This window comes from Typopeltis vanoorti, chromosome 14 (assembly GCF_054136105.1).
Source record: "Typopeltis vanoorti isolate ZY-2024b chromosome 14, IOZ_Tvanoo_1.0, whole genome shotgun sequence".
Classification (NCBI taxonomy): Eukaryota; Metazoa; Arthropoda; class Arachnida; order Uropygi; family Thelyphonidae; genus Typopeltis; species Typopeltis vanoorti.
In genome coordinates, this window is record NC_143562.1 from 16,629,167 (window position 1) to 16,644,907 (window position 15,741).

General features: G+C 35.4%; 1 protein-coding gene across 1 annotated transcript in view; it reads right to left on the reverse strand.

Annotated features, from left to right (window-relative positions):
* Positions 1–15,741, reverse strand: part of LOC150099261 (uncharacterized) — a 206,809-nt gene that overhangs the window by 93,416 nt on the left and 97,652 nt on the right. The window contains exon 5 of the mRNA XM_090403640.1: positions 6,481–6,664. Coding sequence (XP_090259766.1) covers positions 6,481–6,664 — 184 coding nt within the window. The remainder of the gene's footprint in view (positions 1–6,480; positions 6,665–15,741) is intronic.

The following is a 15,741-nucleotide window of genomic DNA, read 5'->3' on the forward strand; positions in this document are numbered from 1 at the left end:
CGAGTTCTTTTTAAAAAACTCCTCAGATTTCTTAGAAAAATTAAAAGATGTCTCATTACAACCTACAGATCTTATGGTTAGTTTTGATATAGAATCTTTATACACCAATGTACCTCTTAAGGAAACTTTAAAACTACTTGCTGACATCTTTCCTCAAGATATTATAAAACTATTCGATTTCGTTATACATTCTGGTTATTTCATATGTCAAAACAAATTTTATAGCCAAGTAGAAGGAACAGCCATGGGAAGTCCTCTTTCTCCAGCTTTAGCCAACTTTTATTTGGAACATTTAGAAAAAGTCCTCTTCACATCTAGTTTCCCTCTACCATCTTTTTGGGTAAGATATATAGATGACATATTTGCTATTTGGCCTCACAGTAAAAACACTTTATCTTCCTTTTTAAACAGTATTAATTCCTTACATCATCGCATAAAGTTTACTATGGAATTAGAAGAAAACAACCAGTTATCTTTTTTAGACGTTCTCCTCATCCGATCATCTTCAAATATTCTTACAACTACAGTATACAGGAAACCAACATTCACAGGTCGTTATATTCTGAAAGAATCAGCCCATCATCCATGTCATAAAACAGGAATTATAAAATGTCTCATCAAAAGAGCCAAAACTAATTGTTCTACTTTTGATTATCTACAGAAAGAACTTTCTACTATCCAGCAACACATGAAACTCAATGGCTTTTCTGAAAAAAGTATTCAACGTCTTCTTACATCTTATAATCCTCCACAAAACAACAAAGATTCAATACGTCGAGTACCTATTCCTTATATCTCCGGTATTTCAGAACCTATCGCAAGAATTTTGAAGAAATATGATTTAACAGCTACGTATTCTCCTATTAACAAATTGTCTTCTCATTTTCCTTCTCCTAAAGACAAACGCTCAACTTTATCTCTTCCTGGAGTTTATCAAATTCCTTGCAACTGTGATCTCTCTTACTTTGGACAGACTGGACGCTCTCTTGAAAAAAGAATCCAAGAACATCAATCATCCATTCTTCACAATAAACCTGAAAAGTCTGGTCTGGCTCAACACGGGATTGAAACTGACCACAGCATCCTTTGGTCCAAAACGCGCCTCTTACATAGATCCCGTTATAGGTTCGAACGTTTGTTCAAGGAAAGCGTGGAGGCCTTGCTCCATCATCCCAACCTGAATCGTAATGACTGCATATCTATATCAAAAATCTGGGAAAGCCTAATCAAGATTACTCATTAATTTTTTTTTTTTTTTTTTTTTTTTTTTAATAGCAAATTCAATCATGTTTCTACTTCAAAATATTTCGTTTCATACTTAGTGATATAACATCACGCGGCATGTTCTAATTTCAACGATCTATTGTTAGTATTCTAGCTTGTATATTTTTTAAACTGTTCTTGTAATACCACCGACGATTGTCTGCTATTTCCAGACCGAAATATTTGGTTAAATAAATATCTTTCTTGTGATTACGTGATTATATCATTCATACTTGAATTTTATTTTGTAATATTGCACTGTGCATTGAATTGTACTGTGAAATATTGTCATAATTATACAAGTTGAATAGTATAATATGTATACGTGATGCGAATAAACTGTTAAATGATGTTTTATACAGTACTTTATTAATAGTATTTTTATTATAGCCATTATTTATAAATGTGTCACTGGTGATTTTTAGTTCCTGTAGCAGAGCTTGCCGATTAGAGCAAATTGTCATAGCTCTGTTTTTAAGGGTGTTAATGACTCCATATTTTTGTGATGGGTGGTGGTATGAATTAGCACGTATGTATTGGCCAATGTGTGTCGGTTTGCGGTAGACCATGAAGGAAGATGTGTGACCAGTGTATTCAGGAATGGGAGTGATTTCTGATTTTCAATTTCAATAGTAAATTGTATGCGTTCATGTTGCTAAGGAATGTGTCTAGCGTTTGTCACCCATGTGGCCAGATAATGAACACATCGTCAACGTATCTAAGCCACACTGCAGGTTTTAGAGTGGAGGAATCAAGAGCACTTTGCTCAAAAGTTTCCATATAGAAGTTAGTGATTGGGGAGATAGTGGTGAGCCCATGGCCGTACCTTCTTTTTGTAGGTAAAATTTATTTTGCCACACAAAGTAACCGGAACGTACTACGTGGACAAAGAGGGCCATAATGTCAGGCGGAAATTTGTTCCGTAGGAGAAGAATTGTGTCATTGATTGGGACATCTGTGAAAAGGACAGAAACGTCGAAACTGACTAATAAGTCATCTTTGTCCAGTGTTATGTTTTTAATTTTGTTGATAAAGTGTTGTATGTTCTTTATGCAGGAGGGGGGGGGGAATGACCTCCCATCTCCTTGAGTATTGATGCTAATTTCTTGGCTAAGTGGTAATTAGGGCTATCTATTCCTTCCACAATAGGTCGAAGCGGCACATTTTGTTTGTGTACTTTTGGACACCATATATTCTGTGAGAGCAGCATAATGGGGTATAAGTTTTTTAACCGTGTCTGATGGCTATGAAGTGACGGACTTAAGTAATTTCTCTGTTTTATTCTTTATCCTGCTTGCTGGGTTATAGTTTACCAGCTGATAGGTGCTGTTATCGGAAACCAGTTGATTCATCTGATGGATGGATGTTGACCTGTCAAGAATGAGAGTGGCATTGCCTTTATCTGATTTCGTTATAATTATGTCTTGATTAGCTTTCAATGACTTGATTGTTGCTAGTTCTGTTTTTGTAAGATTGTTATGTATGGTTTTCTTATTGTTCAGAACATTGCTGGTTTCTAATCGTATTTTATCGGCTATATTATTGGGTAGGGACCTAGTGCCTCTTTCTATGCGGTAAATAAAATCCAATTTATTGACCATTTTAGGTGCTATTGCGTAGTTAAGGCCTTTATCAAGTAGTGCAAGTTGAACAAAGCTAAAGTAACCCAAGGTGCAAACAAATTTAGAATAAATAAGTTAAAAGAACAGAACAGCAAGTAAGGAAATATTACAATGGCATCTGCGACAGAATATTACAACGGTAAGTTACAAGTGCAATGGATGCAATACATTCCAGGACGTGCCAATGAGAGGAGAGGATCCTTAGAGGGGTTGAATATGTTTTTAAGTTTTGTAGGTAGTTTAAAGGTAGCATCGAGATTATAATGGTGTAGGATTCTGTTGATTTTTTTCTGATAACCCTTTAATGTATGAGATGGCTATGATTTTACTGTAATCTAGATTCTTTTTTGATGATGTTTTATGCAGTACTTTATTAATAGTTATTAATATTAATATTAATTTTTTTTTTTCACCAGAGGTCAGGCCAATAATTGTTGTAACGGTTGGTCAGTAACTTTAACAAACTATGTAGATTATAGTGCAGCTTGTCTCTCTGTATATAGTATATATGCTGCAGAAGATGACTTTGATATAAAGGTTGAAACGTCGAATGTGGATTTTGGTTTATATTAAACTAAAGTTTTACTCAAACACAGCAGTTGTCTCCATAATTTTCCAAAATATATCTCATTTTCACTTGCCTGATCTAGCTCTCAGTTTGATCCACAGACTGAGATATCCAGGATGACAATGCTACCATCTCCTGATGCCAAAATATCAGGCTTTCGCAGTCCTGGTATTTGGCTCCTTTCTAAATTTCCAATTTGAAGTCCAACAGATTCAAATAAGTATTTCCAGACAGCCAATCAGATGGTGATATGTGGTCAGGCATATCGCTACTGTAAAACAAGGTGTTGTTCAGTGACCATACCACAGGTTTCAGTATGGTGTCTTCATATACTTTTGACCCCCTTTCTTGCAGAAATGCAACTTGGATAGCTCCTGATATCATCCCCACCACCAAAACCATCACTGAAGCAGAGCAATGACCTTCCTGAATCCTAGATGCTATGGCACATGCTGTACAACATCCAGGACACATACCCGATTGTTTTGGCAGTTAAACAACTCTTCAATGGCGATCTGTGAAGAAGATATCTCTGTGTCTGTTATTCGCGTACCACCAAAGGAGTTTCTGTAATTTTATCACCTCTGCTGCATAAACCGCTGTATTTGGAAGTGCCCAGTAGAATGACGATAAGCTCTAACCCACAGGTCATCAGTTAGACATGTGACATCATTCTTTGTGAAATGGTCATCTCTCACAACATCACTTTCTGCATTCTCACAGGATTATGGCAGAGGCATGCCATCACAGCCCTCACAAGCTGTTGTGCACTAATGCAGCATGGCTGACTTGTTCTTTGGTGGCCAGATACATCTTCTGTATTGTTATAATGGTTAATGCTTTTGTATGAGTTAATAATCCCATACACAAGCATCCCATTGATCCTAAATGTTTTTAGTATGTTGAAAATAATAGGTGGCTGCATTCTAACATTGTGAAGTGCTATTGCTGATACATGGTCCTCATAATCTCCCCACTGCACGATAACCCAACTAGACAACTCTCCTTCTGCTGTTACATGCGAATGTTGGCTGTGCAGAAGTTGTAACAGTATTTATAGCAAGTATATACTGTGTATGTGAGACTAATAATCTTCAGTGGAAAATCCCTTTTAAAGATTCCTTCATCATCATCATCATCAAATTCCTGCCATGTACCCTCAAGGGGTGTACAGGATATGACAGTACTACATGAAAAAATCACATCATTACTAACTTCCTATCTACAATTTTCCTCCAAATCAGTCTGTTACTTGTCAAGACTCCAACATTATCAGATCTTATATTTCTATCATCTAAGGCACTTTGTACCGTATCAATCCACCTATATCTTGGTCTTCCTCTGGGTCGTTTTGCTGCCAACCTGGCAGAGAACACTTGTTTTGCTAATCTTTCCTCTCCCATTCTATTTAAGTGACCATACCATCTGAGATTAGCTCTGCTAACGCATTCCTGGATGCTGACAATGTCAAGTTCTTTCCTAATATCCTCATTTTTAATATGATATTGCCATTGATGCCATCTGTTCACGCCTCTAATCTTTCTCAGAACTCTCATATCTGCAGTCTCTAGTCTTGGTCAAGTGTTTTACTTCTGACCCAGCTCTCAGATCCATAAGTTAAAATTGGTTTGAACACAGTCTTGCATACAGCTAATTTAGTGTTCCGACTAATTTCTTTCTTATTCCATATGAATTTATTCAATTGACTTCCCACGATACCAGCTTTGCTGATTCTGTTGTCTATTTCTATATTTAGTTTACCATCTTCAGTAAAAATTGTGCCTAAGTAGCTGAAATGTTTTACTTTTTCCACAGGTTCTCCATTCACAACACAGTTGACATTTTCAATGATTCTGCCTATTTTCATTGTCTTTGTCTTTTTATTGCTGACCTTCATACCATATCTATTACAACAGCTATTCAATTTAGTCAGAGAATCTTGCAGACTTGTAGCGGATTTATTTAGAAGTATAACATCATCCGCATAAAGCAAAGAGCTGACATTAACATCTCCAATTTTGATATCAGGTTTAATACCACATTCCTTCATAATGTGATCCATATAGATAATGAATAACAGAGGGGATAATGTACATCCTTGTCTCACACCAGATTTAACATTAAACCATCTTCCTGTACTTCCTTCAATTCTAACTGCTGACTCACAACTCAAATAAAGACTAAGTATTGCTTGATATAATGCTCCATTGACACCATATAACTGCAGCGTATTGAATAGCTTCTCTCTTGGCACCTTGTCATATGCCTTTTCCAAATCGAAAAAACTTAAATACAGATCTTTGTTATATTCCCATGCTTTCTCGACTATTTGTCGTAAAGTGAAGATCTGATCCTGACAGCCTCTATTTGGCCTGAATCCAGCTTGTTCTTCACCAAGCTTTTCTTCCACAATTCTTCTCAACCGTTTCTCAAGTATACTTGCATAGATCTTGCCAGGAACACTCAGTAGGGAAATACCTCTGTAATTCTCACATCTTTTTTTCATTTAGGCTCTATATCATTCCTTATATCCTCTCCTCCATAAAAATTACTATTCATATATAGATTCCTTGTGTCCTAGTATTATGCTTACTGATTCTAATACAGTTAATTTTAGTTTTAATAACTACCTGTTTGGTTGGAAAGACATTGCATCCAAATCTCTTCTAGGACATAAGGAATCTTTAAAAGGATTTTTCTACTGAAGGTTAGTCTCATACAGAGGTTACGGGATTTTGTTCCTTCACTTACCCAAAGATGTCGGGATGGAACTCTCTTAAGTATTTTATGTAAGATACTATAATTGTTCATTTAATGAACCAAACAGATACACTGACGTTGATCAGAGTATGCAAGTGTGCATTGATAGCTTATAACTGAACCAATTGTTAATCCATTTTGTGATTTTAAAAAATAAAATTAATCAGTATTTTGTATGACTTTATGGAATTTACTGTATGAAAGTGATTTCATCACACTCGAAGAGTAGATGCACTGAGAAAAAATAGCAGAAACAAAAAAACATACCTTTATGTTTTCTTTGCTCTGGTAATTTCAAAGCAGGTTTCTCTTGGTGACTTTTGGGATCCCAAGTGCCTTGTGGTAGTAGTAATTCTGGAATGCATTTTGAGTTGTCTTTTTCAGACACCTCGTTGTCCAATGGTATGGGATTGATAACAATAAGATTAGATCTTTGAAATGGTCGCTGGTACTATATAGAAGTAAATTTTTTTTTTTTCAATTTTTTAAAATAAATTTTCCTTTATTTATTTTATAAATATTAACTTTAAATGACTAAGGTTAAAAATCTGAAACATGAAAAACATTATTTTTCTCTCTAAATCACATGTTAACTTAAGGCATCACACTAGCCTGACTACTTTTTAATGGATCTATTGGGAATAATACATCATTTGCATTCCAGCTATATCCAATGTATTTTTTCAAGTGTATATAACAGTATCTATGCTCACAAAAAATATGAAAGAATACTAAAATACACTGAAGGAAAAATTTCTGTTTAATTTTATTAAACCATAATTTTTTTTTAACATGTAAGACTTCTGGAAACAACAAAAAAAAACATACATTTTCAGATGAAATGGTGCACAAATTGCCAGCCTGGTTGGCTAAGTGGTTAGCATTCCCCACCCTCTAACCAACAGACTACAGGTTTAAATCCTGCCATGGACATTTGTGAATGTCATTAGGTCAAAGAATAGTAAGGGATTCATCAAGAGTAATATATGTAATAAATTATGTAATATATGTGTAATATATTACACATATATTCCACCTAGATAGGACTTCAGTGTCACCCACGTGGTTGGGCTTAGTATTGTAAGTTTTTGTGTGAATGTTACATTAATTGTTTTTGTAATCCCCGTAGATGTCCTAGTGACTAGGACGAAATATAGAAAGCATTAAATTCTATTTTAATTCTTTTTGAGTGTTGTAAAAAATCCATTAAACCTCCAACATAATTATGCAACTATCTTCCATGCTGTATCCATTCCCTCTAACTCAATGGTAACATTATCTCTGCCACCTTCAAACAATGGAATTATCATACATTCTTTCTGCTCCTGTGGAATCTTCCCTGTTCTGAGGCTCTAATTAAATGGCCTTTGTTGGTTCAACTGAATACTCTTTTAGAATCCATGCTGATATTCCATTAGCCACTACTGTTGAATTCTTATTCAGTTTCTGCAACACTTCTAGTATCTCCTCTTCATACATCTGAGTTTATTTATCCAATGAAGAGTAGCAGTGAGCTCAATGTTGCATACACTAGACCATAGATGGCGAACCTATGGCAAGCGTGCCAGAGGTGGCACGTCCGAGAATTTTGCTGGCACGTCAACGATTTACAGGTGATATCTTTTATATGCTTATAAATTATTCAACCTTTTTTTTTTTTTTTAAATTGTTACAATATATAGAAGTTAAATTTTGTTTTACACGAGAGAGCAGCTATGAAGACGTGCATATGATTGGTGCGGTATTAACAAAAGATCGAGCTACCCAAAGACAAAGGCAACCGACTATTGTTGAGTTGAAATGCTAATTCTCTTCAACCGAATTCTATAACATCTGAAGCTGTCATAACAACATTCACTATATATTTCTTAGTTTTAACACAATCACGAAGGGGTGTCGTTGGTTGTTTCAACGGAACTTCTCATTACCAGCGGGCTCAACTCAACTCTTGGTTGAATTTCATTGCTGCTTACTTGAGCTGGCAGACAAACTCACACACGCATTATATAGAATTTTATTTGAAGTTAGTCTTTGTGATTTGTCATAATGACATCGAGAATTTCAAATACAATAAAAAACACTTATTTCATGTAATTGAAAAATTGGACAATAGGTTTTAGTTAGATACTGTGTTTCTGATGCAACATATGGTTTTGCTTGAGCCTATACAGCATAGTTTCTGTGAGAGGGGACGTGATTCATTAGTTAGCACCGTTTTTATTCCAACTGTCTGTAATTTACTGTTTATTGAGAAATATATTACACAGACTGCAAAAGGCTCTTTACCTTATTCAGGGATACAATAAAACTACTTGGTTTTTTTTGCATCTGCAGTATAATGGCTGTTGGGAAGAGCGTGTTGTTAACAGCAGGGAGCAGGTTATCACCTCGATGTGAAGATGTTCAAACATTAAATTATATATTTAGTTTAATCCATTATCCAAGTGTAAGCTAGCAAAGTTTGCACCTGAAATATCTCCAGGACTGGGGCAAGGGTGGACTTAACAGGCAAGTGATGTGAAGGGCGACTTCACATCACTTGCCTTAGTATCCAATTATGCAAAGCACATCTCCTTGTGGACATGTATAATGCTATGCATTATGGGAAGGGTCACTACCCAGACCGGTTTTGACCTTTATTGAGTCTCTTCAGTGGGAGCCAGACCCAGAGGTGATACCAAAGCTGAAGTAATGCAGAAGTCATATTTTCTTATACCAGTGTGACACCTTTTTGCCAAAAGGTGTCACACTTCCAACATCTTTCTCTAATCCAGAATAATTTAATAATAAGGTGTGAAAATGTGACTTCTGCATTACTTCAACCTTGATATTGCCTCTGGGTCTGGCTCCCACTGAAGAGACCCCAATAAAGGTTGAAACTGGTCTGGGTAGTGACCCTTCCCATACTGCATAGCATTATACATGTCCACAAGGAGATGTGCTTTGCATTATGGGATACTAAGGCAAGTGATGTGAAGTCAGTCCACCTTTGCCACGAGATGCCCCAGTCCTGAAGATACTTCAGGCGTAAACTTTGTTTGCTTACACTTGGATGAAGGATTAAACTAAATATATAATTTATAGTCTAACCAAGTGAAAAAAGTTCCAATGTTCAAACATTTTTCGTGTGCGAGATATATGCAAAACTTTTTAATGTATTTTTTCATAAAGCAAAATCAGGGGTGCGAGTTATAATAATACAATAATCAATTTTACACTGAATAATATTATAAATTTATAAATAAATTAAGTTAGATTAATTTTCTATTAATTTTTCCCCTATTAAAAACTGCCTGGCACATTAGCAACATGATTGGTAAATTTTTGGCACGCACACATAGAAAGGTTCGTCACCACTGCACTAGACTGATAGCTTTTAGCAATATGGTATGCATGTGACAGATGCAAAAGATATATATTCATCACATGCATACCATATTCAAAAGAATTCTATCATTATTCAGCAAGTAAAAGAAACTGATGTATCTATGAAAGAATAACTGATGAAGATATTATTTCTTTTACTTGCTGCATAATGAGAGAATTCTTTTGGGTTTTCTTTAGCTTGCAGAGCCAGTTTCTTTTCATACTCAGACGTAGCTTTCCGTATAGCAGCTGTAATGCTTGTCACCTGTTCCTTATTTTCACAACCAACAACATTTTTAGGCACATGGTATTCCTTCCACATCATCTTTTTCTTGCAATATAGATGACACATCCATCTCACTCCTACCCTGTTTATTCTTTGAACTCTAAATGACACATTTCAGTATTTTTAAAAATGTTTTCCATGCACTTTCAATATCCTTCCCATCTAGCAAATGATACCATGGGGCAGAACCTAGTATACTCCTCAGGTGGTCATAATTTCCTGCTGCTCAGCATATAACTTTTTTCTGAATGGAACATCCATAAACTTAGCCACCTCCCAATCAGTATGGCATGATCACTGTCGCCAACTGGAGACACATCTTTAAAAGCCCTATAACACTATAACAAGATCTAACACTTTTTAACCTCGAATTCCTTCTGTCATATGATGCCTGGAAGTTTTCTTGCAATAGCTCAATAAATTTGGTTTCATTCTTCTCGTGAGATTTTTCCGCTAACCAATCAACGTATGGATGATTAAAGTTATTCACAATGATTACTCATTTTGCACTCATGTTTATTTGGTAATGCATTTCATCACCACTAGCAACCGATCCACTAGGTCAGTAACAACACCCCACTATATATTTGATCTTGTTAGACTTCACCTCAAACCAGATGGCTTCAAACTCATTTGCACATGAAAAAATTGTTATGAGTATTGCAGTCAATTCAAATCATCCAGTGCAATAACACCCCTCCTCTTCTATCTTGTCTATTCTTCCTAAAAATACTCTACTCTTTACACTAGATACCAGTTAGTATATATCTGTCTCTGATAGCTCACTAATGCCTACAATTTGAAGCCTCTGCCACTAACATGTTCACCCAGATAGCAAAGTGTTCCCTTTTGTTTCTGATACATACTGCATTCATGTATGGACATAAGTTATCTGCATGCTTTTTTGTCTACTCATTTCTGCAGTTGGACAACTTGAAAAATAAACATACATTGCTTAATTTTTTTTATATCATGATCACATATGAGAGGAAGCAAAACCTACAGCAAATAAATGCAATGAATATGCAGTTATCAAAAGAAGAGTTACCTGTTGATATTTTTTCTGAAGAGTTGGTTATAAATTTTGGGGAATATTTCTTGAAGAAAGTTGCTCCAGAGAACAGAGGCAAATAGAATGAAAGATAAATGGAAATAATGGGGTCAGTGGATTAGCAGTTAGCTGCAAACGAATATTGGGCAGCTGTGCCTCATGTTATTATAACCATGCTCATGGAAGTATCTGATTAAAAAATAATGCAGGCAGTCCCTATAAAAGAGGGACTGCCAGCAAAAAAAAACTTAGCAGTATACAAGACAGTGTTCAAACCAATTTCAACTTCTAGATCTGAGAGTTCTTTTTGATCAATTTGTTGATCAAAAAAATAGACTAGCTCATATAATATCCAAGTTCTCAGAATCATATGAGAAATGAAAATATTAGAAAGGAACTTGATACTGTTAGAATTCAAGAATGTGTGAGCAGATCTAATTTAAGGTGGTACAGTCACTTATACAGAATGGGAGAGACAAGGCCACAAAAGAAGTGTTTGGTCCCAGGATGGCAAGGAAAAACAGACAGATGATAAAGATCTGGACTGATTGGTGCAGTTAAGTGCCTTAGAAAAGGCTAAAATGTTAGACGTAACCATACCATACCTAATAAATTTGGACGAAAATTGCTAATAGGAACCTAGTAATAATATAAATTTAATTCTGTAGTACTATCATGTGCATAGTTTACTGTATACCTCAGGGTACATATCAGGAATTTGATGATAATATATGCATAAATGAAACGTTAAGAGAAGAGGTAGAATGGTTTTGCAGTGTTTGCATTTTTTAAGCAACTCTATATTTATGGCTGCATGAATATTACAAATAACATAAAATAAGTCTTAAAAACAGACTGCAAATTCATTCAGTCACACAGAATGTTTTATGTGCATGCAATGCCATTAATAGATACCCATAATGCTTTCTGATCTATAGCAATCATTTGCAATCAGCTGATGATTGCTTAAATGGCCTTGTGTTCAATGCATTGAAATGTTTACTTCATGTAAAGCAGGTATAAATTACTATTACAAATTATACTGGAGAGAATAAAATCAAAAATGAAATAAAGGATGTCCAAAGTGGATTTATGAGATACAGAGGAACAAGAGAGAGGGTATCTTCAATATCAGAATGATGCTAGAAAAAAACTTGGAAATGCAGAAAGATTTTTGTCTTTATAGATTATAATAAGCATTTGATGATGTTCATCATAAACAATTAATAGAAACATTAATAAAAAAAAAAGAGTAGATGGGAATGACATAAGACAAATATCATGTGTGTGTATTCGAACCAAACATAAAAATCAACAATTAACTGTCAAACTAATGTGCCCTTTCTCCCTTTCTATTCAATCTCAAAAGTGAAGAAATTTTTGAAAGTTTGGCTGAATTGGAAAGAACAAAAATAGGAGGAAGAAAGATCATTATGCAGATGATGTATTGAGTGTTGAGAGAGAGACTTGCAAAAGTTAATAAAGCAAATAAATATAACAAGTAAAAAATATGGCTTTACATTAAATTCCAAAAAAAACTAGTTATGATAGTAAGCAGATAAAAATATATTCCAAAGTTAAAAACCAAATTATAGAGCAAGTCAAATGTTATACTCATTTAAGCATTTAATTACTGAGGATGGAAAATGCAAAGCAGAAATGAGGAGAATAGAAATTGCAAAATCAACTTTTAACAGAATGAAGAATATGTTAACATCAAGAGAAATAAGCAAAGAAAATAAGCTGGGCTGTAATCAGCCATTCCTTGTAACACCCAAGACATAAATAGTTGGAGATCCATAATAGCCAACCTCCTGAATGACTTGACAGGATAAGGCAGGTATGTCCAACCAATGGTTTGACACTTTTGAACCAGCCCACCAATGAAAATGTTGATTCATATAGGCGAGTCAACATTTAGACCTTTGAAGCAATATTATGAATATTTATAACTAGGTTGTAAAGAGTCGTGTGGAATATACAGGCTAAAGTTATTTTTTATCCCACACATGAAAAGGGAGAACAGTCTTATAGCTAACAGATGCCATGTGAGGGTAGGATCAGGAAATGCTTCATGAGGAAGACTGTTCCACAGAATTAGGGTGGAAGGAATGAAAGATGAGTGGGAATAGCAGGTTTGATAAGTATGTAGTTCGACTGTAGAAGAATGTTGAGCAGCTGTAGTATAAGTTCCTGTAGATCTGTCAGAAATATGAGACATAATGGATGCATTTTCTGCTGAACAATGGCCATGAAATAGCTGAATGAAGAAACTGATCTTCTAAGGCAGTGTTTCCCAACCTTTTTGATGTCGCAGACCCCCTGTAGCGAATGTTAATTCACTGTGGCCCTCATAAAAACCAAAATGGAAATTTTTTATATTTTACATATCATAAAGTTGAAGTAATAAATTACAATTTTACAACACTAAATGTGTCATTTATGACAATGCAATACTGTTATAAATGGAGATATTCAGAAGAATATGAACATATCAATTAGGCCAGGTGTGAACAACATGATAAGATAAAGTTAAATGAAAATAAACTATCCTGCGGACCCCTGGGGGTCCGCAGACCACAGTTTGGGAAACACTGTTCTAAGGGAAAGTGGCTGAAGAGAGTCTGTAAGAAAAGTGTCAAGAAGTGTCATTTATCAACCAGACCCTTTTCTGAGCATCATCAAGAGTTATTTGAGAAGTTTTAGGTGCACCACCCCATACATGAGAACAGTGTTCCAATGTTGGTCGGGTTTGGGATTTATACAGTGTAAGTAACTGTTTGGCAGAGAAGTACCATCTTGACTGGAAAAGGATGCCAAGTTTTTTGGAAGCTGTTGGTGTAACAGAAGTGATATGATTGTGCCAGGAAAGGTTTGGAGTAAGAGTCAGTCCAAGAAGAGATTTGGTCTTTGACTGTTCAGCTGAAAATTATGTAAAGCAAGTGGAGGCCTCTTTCTATCAGAAAACAAGTAAAACTGCATTTGGAAGCATTGAAGTTGACTAGATTGCTTTTGCCCCAATCAAGAATACTGTGAAGAAATGTCAAAAGTAATAAGTAATGACTTGCAAATGTTCTCATATATGTGAAGTTAAAGATGGTTCGACCATAATTACGTAGTATCACAAACTTTCATCTAAATTACTAATTTAACAACACATGAAACAAGAACTCATGTTTCATTTAGGCAGTTTTTACAAGATTATGCAGCTGGATAAAATAGGTCTTCCCTCTCATTTAAGTCATAAGAAAGTTATGTTATGATCTACATATGGATCATAACTCATACCATTTAAAATCCAGTGTACAATTTAATTTAAAAAAAAAAAAGACTAAAAACGGAAAATGTATTCTTAGATAAGATGATCTGTTAATAATACAATGCACGTTTGATATGATTAATATTAGCTGGCCTGGTTGGCCAAGCGGATAGCATACGACACTTCCAATCAACAGGCTGTGGATCCAAATCCCACCATGGCCATGAATACAGTTTGTGAATGTCTTTCAGTGGAAGATGAATTTCAATGAAATGTGATACCACTGCACCACTTACTGGGATGGCTTCAAAAGATTCCCCATTTGATCTAGAGCAGGGTTTCTAAATTACATAAAATATATACAGGATGGTTCAAAATTCCATGTACAAACTTTGAGGGGAGGTAGAGAACATCAAAATCAACCATATTCACATAGGAAAGCACGACCGGAAACGCCACCCGAAAATGATAGGTGGCGATGTTCGGCAGCACGCCAGGTGAGAAACTGGGGCTTCCTCATTTGAGCTTCGATGTCGTACGAAGAACATGTGCCATTTTTCGAACGCTGAGATGGCAGACATGCACCTCATTTACCATACTATGTATCCAACTACTATTGAACTGTTCAGTTATGCCTAATAAAGTTTTTCACACTACTTACTGCCTTGTGTTATTTCTGTATCTTTGTGTCCCTGTTAGTACCTTCTGGTGGCATTTCTGGTCATGCTTTCCTATGTGAATATGGTTGATTTTGATGTTCTCTACCTCCCCTCAAAGTTTGTACGTGAAATTTTGAACCACCCTGTTTGAACCACACTAGCTTGATACTCGTACTTTGCTACGGTATTTAATTACTATAAATCCAATTGTGACTCCGATAAACTTTCCTTTGATTGCAATGAACAATTTAAATTTAGCACAACTACCCCATGTCAAGCAACACCCTGTAATTATTAAAATTCCATCGAATGAATAACCAACAACACATTCATGTTCAAGTTGAAATTCCCTTTAATTTGATATCTCACATTATATTTTTAGACATCTGTACATAGAATTTGAAATTTATAGATGTCTGTTATTTAAATTATCAAATTATAATACTTCTGGGTATATAGCATTTTTTGTTTTATGAATTGGTTTTGTGATATAATAGAAGAGTACCTGTGCTTCGAAAGCGTTCACAAAAGTAAATGTAAACTAATAAACAAAAACGATGAAGTGAACTTCGAAATATAACATTTAATGAAGAAATAAAAAAGATTGTAGTGAAAAAAATAATGCAAAAAATTCCTACGTTTTTTTCTCTACTTAAGAACTTTTTTGTAGACCACATTGGTGGTTCTCCCCTCAGGTGCTAGGATCACCAGGCTGCTGGGTAAGCTCACTCTGTCTCTGCCACCTTCAGCGACTACCCCTGGTATATGTTGGTAGTCATAGCAAAGCAGACTATGGGGGGAGAGAGACTGCAGCCTCTTGAACTCGAGGGGGTACTCTGATGATATGAGTGGTATGAACACTGACTCCTCTCTTGAGCACAGCTGATGACATTCCTGTGGAGGGCCT